Here is a 16505-nt window from a genome sequence, read left to right as displayed (position 1 = left end):
TGTTGAACCCAGACTGACAGATCTAAACAGCAGTGTCAGAGGTTCTGTTCACTCAGAGTTGGCTCTGAAAATGTCGAAGTAGTGTTCGAAGTACTATACACGTGTAAATGATGATTGAGTTGGTAACGAAATACCGGCTTTTATGGAGTTATTTCAATTATCTTTAATCTTTGTCCTCTAATCACATTTCCACCATTGAGTAAGAACACTCCATATTCTCATCATATCTCTTTTGTAATTCTCAGGACCTTTAGAAATTAATGCCCAGTTACTGATGAAGCTGTTTTCCAAATGTTTAAAAGTGCAATCCTGTGTTAAAGATAACTAATTTACCAATAACTGAAGACCAACAGGTCTATAATTTCCTGGTTTATTCTGGTATCTTTGAAAATGGAAACAATATTTGCCCTGGCACAATCTTCCTTTCCACAAAGTCTTGGAGAATTATTGTGAGAACCTCTGTCTTCTACGGCAGTTCTTTTAAGTGTCAGAAAAACTGTTGGATTGATATCTGTTTTGCTTCGTCAAATGAGACAGATCATTAGAACAGTAAGAACAGTCTTAGTAAAGGGATACCTCACATTTGACATACTCAAGCATTGAGCTCCAGGATTTGCCCACACAGAGCATAGTGTTGCATCTGGCCAAGGCCCCAACCCACATGTGCACCATTTAATTCTGCACTGCTGCTTTGAGTTGAGTTGAAAGCACCTTGCCATGTCCAACAGAAACTTGGAGGCATGCATGATTGTAATATTACCCTCAAGCCTGACAACATCTCTTCCTATTGTTATTTCTGAATATATGTAAAGTGGCCCAAAAAAAAGGTTGACCTTTGAATGAATCAACAACTGGGAGGCAACACTGCCATCTCAAACCTACCACAACAGCACAATCCTAGCAGCCTTCATTTCGCATGCAAGGACATGGAAGCTGTAATGTCATGACTTGCAGTTCAATAGAGTGTGAGTACCTTCACTAACGGGGAAGAGAAGTATTAAGCAAATGTACCTTGCTCCATTGACACGTGTTGACCTCAAAGATCACAAGATACCCATTAAGGCACAATGTAGTCTTAGCTATTTCTTCACAAAATTAGATCAAAATTAGATGGTATGAGGAAAGAAATGTATTTGCAGTCAGCCTACTTGACACATTATGGCACAACTGGAACTTAAACTGGGCCTTCTAATCCATAGGTAAGATCACTGTCAATGCATCCCAGGACAGGAAACTATTTTTATCAACCTATTTGGACATGTTATGACACACCTCTGGGGCAGGTCCTTGCTGTTAACAATCTAGGTTCTTTCTCTCCGCTGCTCCACAAAGGAGCTGCTTGAATGTCATCCAGTGTGTAATTCTAATTTCATCATCTTCTAAAAGTAGCTAACTATAGGTGAACCTTTCATCTCCCACTATGTGAAATCATACAAATGTAATTAAAAACAGGAATTGAGAATTTCATGATACTAATCCAATTGCCTCATTTCTACATCTTTAGTTAAAAATAGCAATTTAATTGCAGTCAATTTTGCTTATTCCATATGGGTCACAATCTGTGATTAGATAACAACTATGGTCTTTTCATGCTTCTTCCTTAAAAAAGCATTTTAATCCATAAAAGGTCTTGGGTATGACAGCCAGATGATGGAAGCGAGTTAGTTTTGTGTGTTTAATTACCACCATTTGGTAACAATGTGCATACATGCAGTTGAACTAGAGCAAAATTGAGATTGATACGTGGCAAGCAGAATTTGTGTAATGCAAGTGCCATACAATGACTACTTCCAACAAGAAGACTCTCATTGCCTTAACTTGACAATAGTAACATCATAAAATCTCCTAACATCAAATTCATGGACATAACCATTGATCACAAATTGAAATGGACTTTTTACTAAAATAATGTGAGGCCTGACTTGTTCAGAGGCATGAACTTTTATAGCAAACGACTCGCGTCCTGACTCTCCAAAGCCTTTCCACCATTTACAATGAACAGATCAGGAGTGTGATGGAGAATATTCTCCTTTTGCCTGAATTTCATCTATTAAGTCCATGTAGTAGGCTATTGTCTACTATTACAAAATGCAACACATTGCTGCAATATGTAAAGTTCCATGTACAGTACAGGCCCTTCAGCCGAGGATGTTGCACTCACCTGTGAAATTATTCTGGTGTCCATCTAACCTACACCGTTCTATTATTATCCATTTGTACATTCAATGACCATTTAAATGCCCATAACTTCAGCAAGTCTACTACTGTTGCAGGCAGGCCGTTCCATGCCCCTACACTGTGAGTAAAGAAACTATCCCTGATATCTGTCCTAAATCTATCACTCCAATTTAAATCTATGCCCCCTCGTCATTTTCCTCGGATGCCTTCACCATCCGAGGAAAATGGCTTTCACTGTCCACTCTATCTAACCCTCTGGTTAGATGTCTCAATAAAGTCACTTCTCAACCTACTTCTCTTCAAGGAAAACAGCCTCAGTTCCCTCAGCCTTTCCTTGTAAGGTCTTCCTTTCATGTCATTAATTATGAAGGTTCTTTGAATAACACTTCCCAAATGAATAATAAATAGTAAGAGCAAAATTTCACACCACCACCCAAAAGTTACCCACTAAATCACACACCAACACTGCTTTTGAATACATTAATGTTTGTTCATGATATTTTGGCATCAATTGGTGGGTTAACAGAGGATTTAAGGTGAATGAGAAAATAAGTAATGACAACACCAGGCAACAATTTCTTCCACAGCCAGCGCTTAGACTCGGGTATGCGCAATCTAAGAACGTGGTGGAAGCATAAGGCGGCTTTTCGAGGTAATTCAACCAGCACCTAAACGCCAAAGGGGGGTAAAAAAAAAACCTGACCATGGGTAAAGAAAACACCACGCTAACGAACCGGTTTCGTCATTTACAGGGAGCCAGCACCCGCACACAACGGACCTAATGGCCTCCCCCACTCACAGGGGCGGTTTGTGACGCAGTTCCCAACCGGCTCGCGTTAACGTACGGCGACACGTGGTCCTCTCGCGAGCGCGCCCATTTAAAAGGTCGTCGGGCGTGCGCGCGCACCTGATCGCATTCAAACCAACGGCAGCAGAGGAGGTGAGGATGTAGACCATCGAGCGTGTACGCACCGGATTCGGCACCTTCTTCCCTGAGCGCCTGAGAATCGGGCAGGCGGTGATTATAGGTTATACAACCCTTCTTCAGCACCCGGGCAACCCTCCCCTGTCCGGGCCGGCCAGGCGTGGCCGTGTTAATCCTTTATGGTGGAGAACACTGGGAAATCCGCCCCACGCTGCGACTGGCCGCGATATCGGTTCCTGGGGCAGTAGAACAGGGTCTGGCCTGCTATTCGGAGAGAGGGGGTGGGTTGTCTGCCATCTGGGGAGAGTAGGGGAATGGGGCTCTGCAGGATGTGGAGACAGCCGCGGTCTCCGATTGCAGAATAAACAGTTCGTGCAGACTCGGCTGATAGCAGACGGGGATTGTGACTGTGTGTATTTTGATGCGCTCAGGTTGCGTTAGGACGGATGGAAGATCGAGAAGCTTCTTGGGGGGGCGTTGAGGTGCAATCGGCAACGTAGGCTGGGGAGGAAGGTGTTTGCTTGGTCTTCCGTTTGCAACATATTCGAAGCAAAGCTCCCCAGTTTCTAGTCACAAGCTCCTCCACCGAAAGGGAGCCTGGTGATTGGCCCGTACGGGACCTGCCCCCAAGCTGCAGATCTGCTAAAATTATTTCTCAACAAATGTCTGTCTCACTTAGTTGTGCAGCGCACTTTGGAGAATTTATAAGTGCCACATTGCTTAGGTTGGAATATAATCTTGCGCAAGTAAGAAATGCCTTTATTTTATTGGTTGGATATAGTCGAACTGCAATATTTGTTTATTTCTTCATGTGCTACTGGACAGAACCGAACTGTTTTAATATGTAAAGACATTTTTCTGAAAAATATATTTTTGAAATTTAAAGGAAGCCACGAGCTGCATTTTAATGCTCTTGAGATTAGTCTTTTAATTGACTGCTGATTTTATTCTATTTATGTTTAATTTGGTTTTAAAGTGCTATTTGTATGAATATCTATTATGAATGCAGAATCAGTTTGTATGTTGTAAGCGAAAACAAACCTGACCAGGCTGTGGCTGGGCAATGATTTTTGATTTGGGTTGATCTTTAATCAAACTTTTCATCAGTTTCTCCTAAGCTGGTTTCAAGAGGAAGTATATTGTTTATTTTAGACTCAACAGTGTATGTACACGATTTATAATTTACATTTTGTGCTCGGAGGGTGAAGCTGGACCAAGCTGTTTTAATTTAGCCCTAGTGCATTTGAATTTCTGTTAAAGTCTTTGACATTTTGAAAAAAAAACTAATTGGGATTTGTTGAAAAAATAAAATTTCATGGATAACTTTGTAACATGTCAAATAATAGGAGTAAATGCGGACTGCAGATGCTGCAGATCAGAGTCAAAAAGTGAGGCGCTGAAAAGAACAGCCGGTCAGGGAGCAGGAGAGTTGACGTTTCATCAGGAATGTGGGAGGGGGGTGTGGGGGCCAAGGGTGCTAAGAGATAAATGGGAATGGGGTGGGGGCTGTGGGGAAGATAGCTAGAAATATGATAGGTAGATGAAGTGGGGTGATGGTGATGGGTTGGAGTGAAGGGTGGAGCGGATAGGTGGGAAGGAAGATAGACAGGTAGGACAGTTTGAGTGGTGCCAAGTTGGAGGGTCAAATGTCAAATAATACCCATGTTTAGGTTTATGTATAGTTTAACAAACTTTATTGGGTTTGATCGCAAATTAAAACTTTGTGTGGAGTAAATTCTTTTTGAGAACCTTAAGTCAGCAAGAGGAACAGTTTATAATTTCAGATTTAAACCTAAGTGCTTGAAATTGTAGTAAAGTAATAAGTTGAGAAAAAGCTGGAAATGAGACAGCATTTGTAGCATGAAACATTTCACCTAAACTGTTTCTGTCTCCAGAGCTGTTTGCGATTAGTATTTACAGCATTGTGGAAAATCTGAAACAAAGACAATGTAATATTTTGGTTAGCACGGCTGCAATAGAATGGTTTAATTCACAATAGGAGTAAAAAAAAATGCAAACTGAAGCTGCACAAGACTGTCTTTTGGGGCTGGACTCTGGGCCGAGAGTAGAATGAAGCAGGAAATAAATTGCCTTCCTTATATCTTAATCTGTTTGTAAAATACAATATAATCAACTTCTGTAAATATTTGTATATTGGTGCTTGCGTCAGAGGTGTTCATCCAAGGCTGTATAAACTAATCCTTTGTTAAATAGAGCAATGATTCCTGAATATTGCATCATCTGAAAGTATCAGATTACTATGTTCCAAGTTTCCACTGGCACTGAAATTAGCAGCTTTGCAGACTTTGTTACATGAACTTTGTATACGCAAAAACATTCAAATTCAAATACGTTGTTCGATCTTTCATTACTGTTTTAGTTTTGATTTCTATTTCATGAAGAGTTATCGTAAAAATGCATACTTATGAACTAATTTATGCGGTGATTTAAGACTAATATACTTCGTTGAGTTGGTTGTACAGTTGTGTGGGGAAAGGTACTTTTTGGGTGTGATGCAATTTGATGATGCCGTTGACATCAGACATCAGATTGCATCATGGATTTGTAAAGGATTGTTAAGATTTTGCCTTCTGTGGAATGTTAGGAAAGAATTAGGCTTATTTTGTGTGTTGTCTGGATTGTTCAGGAATTCTGGAAATGTCTCATGCATACCAATCGGGAGATGAGTCTCTCAGTCATTCTTTCCTTTTTAAATGCTGGTCATTTGTAATATCTTCTAGCTCTGGTCCTTCAGCAGTTTTATTGTGCGATAAATATTCTAATGTAGACCAGAAATTTTAAATTGACTGGTGTTACCATTGCTGTTTGGGAATCAGGAAGTGATTCATATTTTGAATGGATAGTTCATCCACACATACTTCACTGTTCGTTTAAAGCCATTTGAATGTTTCAGTATCATAGCTGAAGCATTGAGATAAAATAAGAGTTGAGCCCAGGACTATTGCTACTTAAATTGCATAACATTTAATATATAACTAACTCTGTTTCTTTTATTTGTATAGAAAAGCTTGAACATTTTTAAAAATGCTGACCCGATTCTCACGGTGCATAAATTCCTGCACTTTAACTTTAAGACAAAGATTCAAGACCGTTGCTTACTCTGCCACAGAAACATCATTAAAAATTGAGAAATCACTCACTTCAGAAGAAGTCTTTGCACGTGAAGAAAAGTATGGGGCACATAATTACAGTCCACTGCCTGTAGCATTGGCCAAAGGGGAAGGTAAGCATTGCTGAATACTTAACACTGTAATCAATTCTACAACCAACAGTGCCCAAGGCAAATGTCTCCACAGCATGTTTTTGTGCTTTTGAGTGAAATAGTGGATGTTATTTTTGTGTTGCAAGTATAAATAGAATTAGGAGCAGAAGTAGACCATTTGGCCTCTTGTGCCTGCTCTGCTGTACAATATGTTCATGGTTGATTTATTCATGTTTTGAGTTTCCAAGTTCTCAATAACCTTTAAACTTTAAAAGCAGAAATAGATTCAATGACCAGTGTTCCAAAGTGTCGCAAACTTTTGGGAGATAAAAAAAAATCTGATTTGCCTCGAAAGGGGGGCCCTTAACTTTAAAACAGTGCCCCGCAATTCTGGATTCCTCCACAAGAGGAAACATCCTTTCTCGGCCCACTTTGTCAAAATCATTCAGGATCGTGTATACTTCGGTCAAGTCATCCCTTACTCTTAAGTGCAAATGAAAATGAGCAGAGTCTGTCTAACCTATCCTCACAATTAAATTTACTCATTTTATGTATCTGGGTGAAAGTGAGGATTGCAGATGTTGGAGATTAGAGTCTAGAGTGTGGTACTGGAAAAGCACAGGTCAGACAGCATCTGAGGAGCAGGAGAATCGACGTTTTCGGGTAAAAAACCTTTATCAGGAGTCTTGATCATCAGATTCCTGATGAGGGTCTTTTGCCTGAACCGTGTATTCTCCTGCTCCTCTGGTGCTGTACCGACCAGTACCCTTCCACAGAGCCGTACCGACCAGTACCCTTCCACAGAGCCGTACCGACCAGTACCCTTCCACTGACACCCTCCTTCGACTGACTGAACTGGTCCTCACCTTGAACAACTTCTCTTTCCAATCCTCCCACTTCCTCCAAACGAAAGGAGTAGCCATGGGCACCCGCATGGGCCCCAGCTATGCCTGCCTCTTCGTAAGATATGTGGAACAATCCATCTTCCGCAACTACACTGGCCCCACCCCCCACCTTTTCCTCCGCTACATCAATGAGTGTATCGGCGCCGCCTCGTGCTCCCACGAGGAGGTTAAACAGTTCATCCACTTCACCAACACCTTCCACCCCGACCTCAAATTCACCTGGACAGTCTCAGATTCCTCCCTCCCCTTCCTCGACCTTTCTATTTCTATCTCAGGCGACCGAATCAACACGGACATCTACTACAAACCAACCGACTCCCACAGCTACCTGGACTACACCTCCTCCCATCATGCCCCCTGTAAAAACGCCATCCTATTCTCCCAATTCCTTCGACTCCGCCGCATCTGCTCCCAGGAGGACCAGTTCCAAAAACGCACATCCCAGATGGCCTCCTTCTTCAAGGACCGCAATTTCCCACCCGACGTGGTTGACGATGCCCTCCACCGCAGCTCTTCCACTTCCCGATCCTCCGCCCTTGAACCCCGCCCCTCCAACCGCCACCAGGACAGAACCCCACTGGTCCTCACCTACCACCCCACTAACCTCCATGTACAGCGCATCATCCGCCGTCATTTCCGCCACCTCCAAACGGACCCCACCACCAAGGATATATTTCCCTCCCCTCCCCTATCAGCATTCCGTAAAGACCACTCCCTCCGTGACTCCCTTGTCAGATCCACACCCCCCACCAACCCAACCTCCACTCCCGGCACCTTCCCATGCAACCGCAGGAGGTGCAAGACTTGCGCCCACACCTCCCCCCTCACCTCCCTCCAAGGCCCCAAAGGAAACTTCCATATCCGCCACAGATTCATCTGTACCTCCACACACATCATCTATTGCATCCTTTGCACCCGATGTGGCCTCCTCTATATTGGGGAGACAGGCCGCCTACTTGCGGAGCGTTTCAGAGAACACCTCTGGGACACCCGGACCAACCAACCCAACCACCCTGTAGCTCAACATTTCAATTCCCCCTCCCACTCCACCAAGGATATGCAGGTCTTTGGACTCCTCCATCGTCAGACCACAGCGAAACGACGGTTGGAGGAAGAATGCCTCATCTTCCGGCTAGGAACCCTCCAACCACAAGGGATGAACTTGGATTTCACCAGTTTCCTCATTTCCCCTCCCCCCAGCCTGTCTCAGTCAAATCCATCAAATTCAACACCGCCTTCCTAACCTGCAATCTTCTTCCCGACCTCTCCGCCCCCACCCCAGTCTGACCTATCACCCTCACCTTGACCTCTTTCCACCTATCACATTTCCGACGCCCCTCCCCCAAGTCCCTCCTCCCTATCTTTTATCTTAGCCTGCTGGACCAACTTTCCTCATTCCTGAAGAAGGGCTAATGCCCGAAACGTCGATTCTCCTGTTCCCTCGATGCTGCCTGACCTGCTGTGTTTTTCCAGCAACACATTTCCTCCTCTGGTGCTGCCTGACTTGTTGTGCATTTCTAGCACCACACTGTCTACTCATTTCATGTATCTATCTAGCAAACCTCCCCTGAATTACTCTAATGCATTTTCTTTCTTTATATAAGGTGAAATTGCATTTAGATTTTTTTGATGTTCTCTCACTAAGACCCTGCATCACTAAAACATAACATTCTTTCGTGTTTAATTCGTCTTGCAATAAAGCATAGCATCTTAATTATTTATTCAATTAAATGTAAACCATACTGACATCTTGTGGCTCATGCACTATAACTAAATCTGTTTGCATCTTGGAATTCTTCAGCTGTTTCCACACTTAAGTAATGCTCTGCTTTTTCATTTTAACTGTTGAAGTAAACTTCACATTTTCCTACATTATACTCCTGCCAGATTTTTCTTATTTGCTTAATTTATTTTTGTGTCTGCAACTTCCTTATATTTTCACAACATAGTTTTCTACCTATCTTTGTTGTTTATGAATTTTACTAGTTGTTTTGTCCTTTTTGTTTTTAGATCATCTATACAATTGTCAAATGTTGATGCACCAGCATAGGGTCCACTTATTATATCCTGACAGTCAGATTTATTTATGCATAGTTTGTTTTCTGCCAGCTAGCCAATATTGTATCCATGCTAGTATGTTGCCACCTACACCTTTTATACATGGCTTAATCTACCAAAATAAGCTTTGACGTGGCATCAAATCCTATGTGGAAATTAAGTACAGATTCCCCTTTACCCATAGTGCACATTATTCGATCAATGAACGCCAATATATTAGTTAAACTTAAGGCACTTTTTAAACCATGCTGACCCTTGTCAATTATGTTTCACTTTGAAGTGTGAAGCTCTGAGAGCTTTGGTCGATCCTAACATCTTCCCTTGCACAGATGTCAAGTTAACTTGTCTGTGGCTGCCTGTTTTCTGAATGGATATATTTGTTGCTTTCCAGCCTGATGGAATCTTAGCTGAATCTAGGGAATTTTGTAAAATCAAGTCAAACTCCTCTGTTGCCTCACTACCAGAGTTTTTTAAGATCCACTGGTTTTGGAGAGGTTATGGCATAGTGTAAATGTTACTAGGTTGGTTGTCCATTCCTGACGAAGGGCTCAGGCTCAAAATGTCAATTCTCCTGCTCCTCGGATACTGCTTGACTGGCTGTGCTTTTCCAGCATCACATTCTCGACTCTGATCTCTAGCATCTGCAGTCCTCACTTTCTCCCTGGTTGTCCAGAACCTCAAGGTAATGTTCTGTACTAGGAGTTTGAATCCTAAAGTGGCAGATAGTGAAAATTCTGTTTTAAAAAAAAAAAATTTGGAATTATTGGAAAAAAACTTGTCCAATAATGACCATGCGATCATTACCCATTGGGTTCACTAATGTCCTTTTGGGAAGAAAATCTGCCATAATTGATTTGGTCTGTCTTGCATGTGACTTCACAAAAATCCATAGGAGTATGACTCCCTCAGTTGGGAATGGGCAGTAAATGCTGACCTGGCCAGCAATGCTTGCATCCCATGAATTCTCACAACCCTACTAAGAAAAATCAATCTGGTCCCTTAGATGTGTCATCCATTGCTTAGTACTGTTTTTCTCGTGATTGCAATTTCATTATGTTCCTCTCTCCCTTCCTCCTAATTCACAGCTGTTACTATACTGTTTGTTTTTTATAAGGTAAAAACAATGACTGCAGATGCTGGAAACCAGATTCTGGATCAGTGGTGCTGGAAGAGCACAGCAATTCAGGCAGCATCCGACGAGCTGCAAAATCGACGTTTCGGGCAAAAGCCCTTCATCAGGAATAAAGGCAGAGAGCCTGAAGCGTGGAGAGATAAGCGAGAGGAGGGTGGGGGTGGGGAGAAAGTAGCATAGAGTACAATAGGTGAGTGGGGGATGAGATGAAGGTGATGGGTCAGGGAGGAGAGGGTGGAGTGGATAGGTGGAAAAGGAGCTAGGCAGGTCGGACAAGTCCGGACAAGTCAAGGGGACAGTGCGGAGCTGGAAGTTTGAAACTAGGATGAGGTGGGGGAAGGGGAAATGAGGAAGCTGTTGAAGTCCACATTGATGCTCTGGGGTTGAAGTGTTCCGAGGCAGAAGATGAGGCGTTCTTCCTCCAGGCGTCTGGTGGTGAAGGAGCGGCTGCGAAGGAGGCCCAGGACCTCCATGTCCTTGGCAGAGTGGGAGGGGGAGTTGAAATGTTGGGCCACAGGGCGGTTTGGTTGATTGGTGCGGGTGTCTCGGAGATGTTCCCTAAAGCGCTCTGCTAGGAGGCGCCCAGTCTTCCCAATGTAGAGGAGACCGCATCGGGAGCAACGGATACAATAAATGATATTAGTGGATGTGCAGGTAAAACTGATGGATGTGGAAGGCTCCTTTAGGGCCTTGGATAGAGGTGAGGGAGGAGGTGTGGGCACAGGTTTTACAGTTCCTGCGGTGGCAGGGGAAAGTGCCAGGATGGGAGGGTGGGTCGTAGGGGGGCGTGGACCTGACCAGGTAGTCACGGTCTTTGCGGAAGGCGGAAAGGGGTGGGGAGGGGTCTTTTTGGAGGTGGCGGAAATGTCGGCGGATGATTTGGTTTATGCGGAGGTTTGTAGGGTGGAAGGTGAGCACCAGGGGCGTTCTGTCCTTGTTACGGTTGGAGGGGTGGAGTCTGAGGGCGGAGGTGCGGGATGTGGACGAGATGCGTTGGAGGGCATCTTTAACCACGTGGGAAGGGAAATTGCAGTCTCTAAAGAAGGAGGCCATCTGGTGTGTTCTGTGGTGGAACTGGTCCTCCTGGGAGCAGATGCGGCGGAGGCGGAGGAATTGGGAATACGGGATGGCATTTTTGCAGGAGGTAGGGTGGGAAGAGGTGTAATCCAGGTAGCTGTGGGAGTCGGTGGGTTTGTAAAGAATGTCAGTGTCAAGTCGGTCGTCACTATTGGAGATGGAGAGGTCCAGGAAGGGGAGGGAGGTGTCAGTGATGGTCCAGGTAAATTTAAGGTCAGGGTGGAATATGTTGGTGAAGTTGATGAATTGCGCAACCTCCTCGCGGGAGCACGAGGTGGCGCCAATGCAGTCATCAATGTAGCGGAGGAAGAGGTGGTGCGTGGTGCCGGTGTAATTACGGAAGATCAACTGTTCTACGTAGCCAACAAAGAGACAGGCATGGCTGGGGCCCATACGTGTGCCCATGGCTACCCCTTTGGTCTGGAGGAAGTGGGAGGATTTTATATCCTGCCTCGTAAGGAAAGCAAAATTTTGAATCATGCCTTCTGCCATTTTCTTGTTGTCTTCTATTAACTTCCCATTCTCACTGAGTAATATTCTCTTTACCTTTCCTTTTTTAAATAATCTGTAAAAACACTTCTCTCTATTTTAAAATTTCTAGCTCGCCTGCCCTTTCAGTCATTCCCAGCTATTCTTTATATTCTGACCATTACTCTAATCTGCCACTCCTTTTATATCATTTGCTTTTTCTTGGAGTTTTCCCTAACTGCTTTATTTGACCGTGGAAACTTTCTTTGTGGCTACTGTATACTTATTCAGAAAGATTCCTTTAGTGTTTTCCATCGATACTAGACAAAGGGACAAATTAATAGAGTATCAGTTCACTTTACTTGTGTTGGCTGAGGTTTCATTACCCTTAATTAAATTTAAAATACTGGCTTTAGATCCATTCTTCTCCCTTTCAAATTAGCTGTAAAACTCCATCATATTATGGTTATTGATACCTAAAAATGCCTTTAGGGTCACTAATTCTGTCTCATTGCACAATAACAAATCTTTGGTTCCAGAATGTGTTGCTCTCTTAAACTACCTCAAACGTTCTTTGAATTCCTCTTTCAGGCCACCTCTACCAATCTGATTTTTGTCCCCCTATTTATATATACATCAAAATCACCCATGGTCATTGCTGTCCCCTTTTCACAACTGTCTGATATTTCTTACATACATTGTCATACATTGTATTTACTGTGAGGGATTGCATGGATCACTCTCCTACTTTCCCCGACTGTGCCACATCTCCAAGCAAAACAATTTACGTTACCATTTTCTGTCTTAACTATAAAGCACACACCATTCTTAATTAAGTGTTCCACTTTTAATCCTAGTTTCTATTCTTCTTGAATATTATACTCATCAATATTCAGGACACAATCAACTGTATCCCGGAGCCATGTCTGTCTTGGCTCTCAGATTATATTTATTTACTTCAATGTTTGCTGTCAATTAGTTTACTTTATGACTGCAGCACATCTATAGGCAGAGCCTTTAATGCGTTTTTGTTATCTTTGTAACGTCTTGATTGGTATGTTTCTAGGCTTTTTTCTGTTCCTTTCTGCCATTCTGACCTTCATTTCCCATGTTAATATTTTCTTTTCTTACCTTGTCTCTATTCTTTGATATACTGTCTTACTACATTTGCTCACTTTCCCCACTTACTTAGTTTAAAATGCTGTCTACTTTTCTAATTATGCAGGTTCCAAGATAACCGACGTCAGCATGCCTTAGATGTAGATGTCCCAATAGTACAGTTCCTACTTGCCCCACAAACTGGAGCCCACTTCTCTCTCCAGTCTTTGAGCCCACCTATTAATTTTTCTAGCTTGTACGCTGTCAATTTGCATATTGCTCAAGTAAAAATCCAATGACCATAATTTTTGAACTTCTGCTTTTCAGTATAGTGCTTAGTTACTCTCTTTGTGCGGAACCTCTTTCCTATTCAAAGATGACCACAACCATTCGATTCTCCCCCTCCCAATACCATATCAGCCCTGAGCAGATGTCCCACGTATGGCAGTGGTAGGCAACACAGTGGCTAGACTCTTGCTCTTGACTGCAGTCAATGGTGTCCGTTAGGCTGAAAAGTTCAAATTTATCTGGAGCTTTACTGAAATCGAAGTCATTTTTCTCTCGCTGTTTTTTTTGTTGTGCTTCAGAGACCTGAACTAGACACAATTCACCAGTATAATCTAGCTAGATCATTATGCAGTTTTATCATAACTTCCTTGGCCTTGTCTCAAACTGTTTTAACAATTGTTGAAGGTTATTGGTTTTGCTTGGGCATATTGAGTGCACACAAATTGATGCGTTTAGGTACACTAATCTTATTCCCAGCTATTTTCATATATTGGGAATAAATCATCTATTGCAGAGCTAGTCTGACTGAAAATGTTTATACTGCCTGCTTCAACTCTACAGCATCTCCCACTTTGGAATCATCCTCAAATTGATCTTGTTTGTTTTGTTGCGAAACCTGTGAAATGATGCACAGGAGGCGAGAATTTGGCATTTTGTCTCTGCTAGTGAATTCATTTTTGCTAAAGTGGACTTGTTTAATTTACAAGAATACCTATTTAACTGAAGTCATAGCTTTGATCATACTCGTCTTTTTAGGAATTTATGTATGGGATGTGGAAGGCAGACGGTACTTTGACTTCCTGAGTGCTTACAGTGCTATGAATCAAGGCCATTGTCACCCAAAGATTATCGGAGCACTTAAATCTCAAGCTGATAAATTGACTCTCACTTCACGAGCTTTCTATAATAATGTACTGGGAGAGTATGAAGAGTATATCACAAAGCTGTTCAACTACAACAAGGTGTTGCCAATGAATACAGGTTAGTAGACAATGTTTATTTAATAGTCCTTTACAGTGCTATGATTTTTAAAAAAGGACATTTTCTTATGGTATGCTAAAATTCTATTCCATTTCAGTTTCTATAAGGCACTAGTTTGTATTGTCCAATATCTGAAGTGCATCTTTTAAGGACGGATTGGGGATACTTGTAGATGACTGCAAGAATGTAATTGTCCTCTGTTCAATATCTCATTGTGTAGAAAATTGAAGATCCGGCACTATTTGACATGTGCAATCTTGATCTGACTAATTTTACAAAATTTCTGCTTATTTGCTAATGTTAAGGATAACTTTTATTTATTAATTGCTAAAATGCTTAATTTCCCCTGTTTATTTTGGTCTGCAATTCTACCAATTTTGTTACTTTTTTTCTTTAACTTGAATTTTTTGAAGTTAATCTGCCTTTCAGGTAAATGCTTCTAGTTGCCGATTGTTTTCAGAGACTGGATGCTTAAAATTAAATTTAACCTTCAGATTATTGTCTTTTATACATGGTTGGGTTATTTCTTGTGTTTGCAAACAGAACATTTCAACAATGTAAAAAAAAGTGCTCTTCTGAGTAAACTAATTTGGACTTAGAACCAGATAGCAACTGAATGACTAAATCCCTGCTGTCAAAGCAAATTATACTGTGCATAAGTTATCAGGGTACAAGTATTTGTCAATGTCTTACTGATTGGTATCCCACCAGGGCTTATTAATAGATATGCCCCATCATGCATCTTTACATGGTAGATTTCTTTCACTGATTTCTTTTACAGAATTAATTGTCTGTTTCCTTCTTATGAGCCCAGTTATCCCCTGTCTTTTGGAAAATTTGGTAACAGTATGGTTTCCTTTTTCTTGCAGGACGTTAACATGTTACTTGTTCACAATGAGATAATGATTGACCAATAGACTGAAGATTTTAAGTCTTGTTACTATTTCTACTTTTTTTTATTTCTAATATTTTGATTAGTTATACTTAAATTAATTAAGATGTGGAGGTGCTGGTGTTGGACTAGGGTGGACAAAGTTAAAAATCACACATGAGGTTATAGTCCAACAGGTTTATTTGGAAATACCAGCTTTTGGAGTGCTGTTCCTTCAGTTGTGCTGTGGAGCAGCATCATTAGACACAGACTTTATAGCAAAAGATTAGTGTCATGCAACTAAAACGATATATTGAACAAACCTAAACTGCTGTTAAATCTTTCATCTTTTAGAATAGGTTGCAGATTTTGGTTCATTAATATGTAAATCCCAAACTTCTTTCAAGTCACATTCTTGAAATAACTTGATTTTATTTTTAAAAAGTGAAATTTCAGCTCCGTGCATTAAGGGTGTGAGGTTAGAGTCTGTCTGTATCCCAATCTTGAGTCAGACTGGTTCTATTTCCAAATAGAAATTTATAAAATGATACATGGATTGACTACCTGCAGATTGTATGCTTTGTTTTGAACAAAATAGACCGTTTTGGCACTCTGCATCGCTGCAATAGCCTCAGTACTCAATACTAACAACTGCCAAGCACCATCCTACAGCTCATCCGCTTCAACCTCAACCACAACATTTTCACCTTTGACAACCAGTTCTTTATCCAGACACACAACAGCATGGGAACCAGATTTCCACCCCAATGTGCCAACATTTTCATGCACTAATTGGAACAAGACTACTTTACTGCACAGGACTTCCAACCAGCACTATACACTAGATATATTGATGACATTTTCTTCCTCTAGACCCATGGCAAGGAGTCAAATGGTGATATCAACTAGATTCATCCTGCCATCAGACTTTCCATGGACTACTCTTATTATCTGTCTCATTCTTGGACACATATATCCATCAAGGGTGGGCACCTCAGTCCCTCACTCTACTGCAAACCCACGGATAACCTCACAATGCTGTACTTCTCCAGCTTCCATCCTAAACATTAAGAAAGCCAAACCCTACTGACAAGCCCTACGCATACACGGGATCTGTTCAGATGCAGAGGAATGTGATGGACTCCTGAAGGTGCAGAAGGATGCCCTCACAAGGACAGGGTACAACAGTTAACTCATCGGTCGCCAGTTACAACATGCCACAGTGAGAAACCGTAATGACCTCCTCAGGATACAGACACTGGATGCAACCGATAGGGTATCCTTCATTGTCCAGTACTTGC

At 42.0% G+C, this 16505-nt stretch overlaps 2 protein-coding genes across 4 annotated transcripts in view; one reads left to right on the top strand and one right to left on the bottom strand.

The window, feature by feature from the left end:
* Positions 1-3201, bottom strand: part of lhpp (phospholysine phosphohistidine inorganic pyrophosphate phosphatase) — a 196607-nt gene extending 193406 nt beyond the window's left edge. Inside the window, exon 1 of the mRNA XM_043712654.2 lies at positions 3086-3201. Coding sequence (XP_043568589.1) covers positions 3086-3135 — 50 coding nt within the window. The 5' untranslated portion in view covers positions 3136-3201. The remainder of the gene's footprint in view (positions 1-3085) is intronic.
* Positions 2992-16505, top strand: part of oat (ornithine aminotransferase) — a 31423-nt gene continuing 17909 nt past the window's right edge. Inside the window, exons 1-3 of one of the 3 annotated variants that reach the window (XM_043712645.2) lie at positions 2992-3118; positions 6127-6347; positions 14109-14333. In XM_043712645.2, the coding sequence (XP_043568580.2) occupies positions 6149-6347; positions 14109-14333 (424 nt within the window). In that variant the 5' untranslated portion in view covers positions 2992-3118; positions 6127-6148. Of the gene's footprint in view, positions 3119-3187; positions 3207-3522; positions 3850-6126; positions 6348-14108; positions 14334-16505 lie in introns of those variants that run through there. The other 2 variants (XM_043712646.2, XM_043712644.2) reach the window with 2 other exon arrangements.

Source organism: Chiloscyllium plagiosum, unplaced genomic scaffold (assembly GCF_037043375.1).
Source record: "Chiloscyllium plagiosum isolate Xiang-an unplaced genomic scaffold, Cpla_swu_hap1 HiC_scaffold_22, whole genome shotgun sequence".
In the NCBI taxonomy this organism is placed as follows: domain Eukaryota; kingdom Metazoa; phylum Chordata; class Chondrichthyes; order Orectolobiformes; family Hemiscylliidae; genus Chiloscyllium; species Chiloscyllium plagiosum.
Note: the sequence above shows the minus strand (reverse complement) of the source record. Positions and strands in the feature narration are given on the sequence as shown.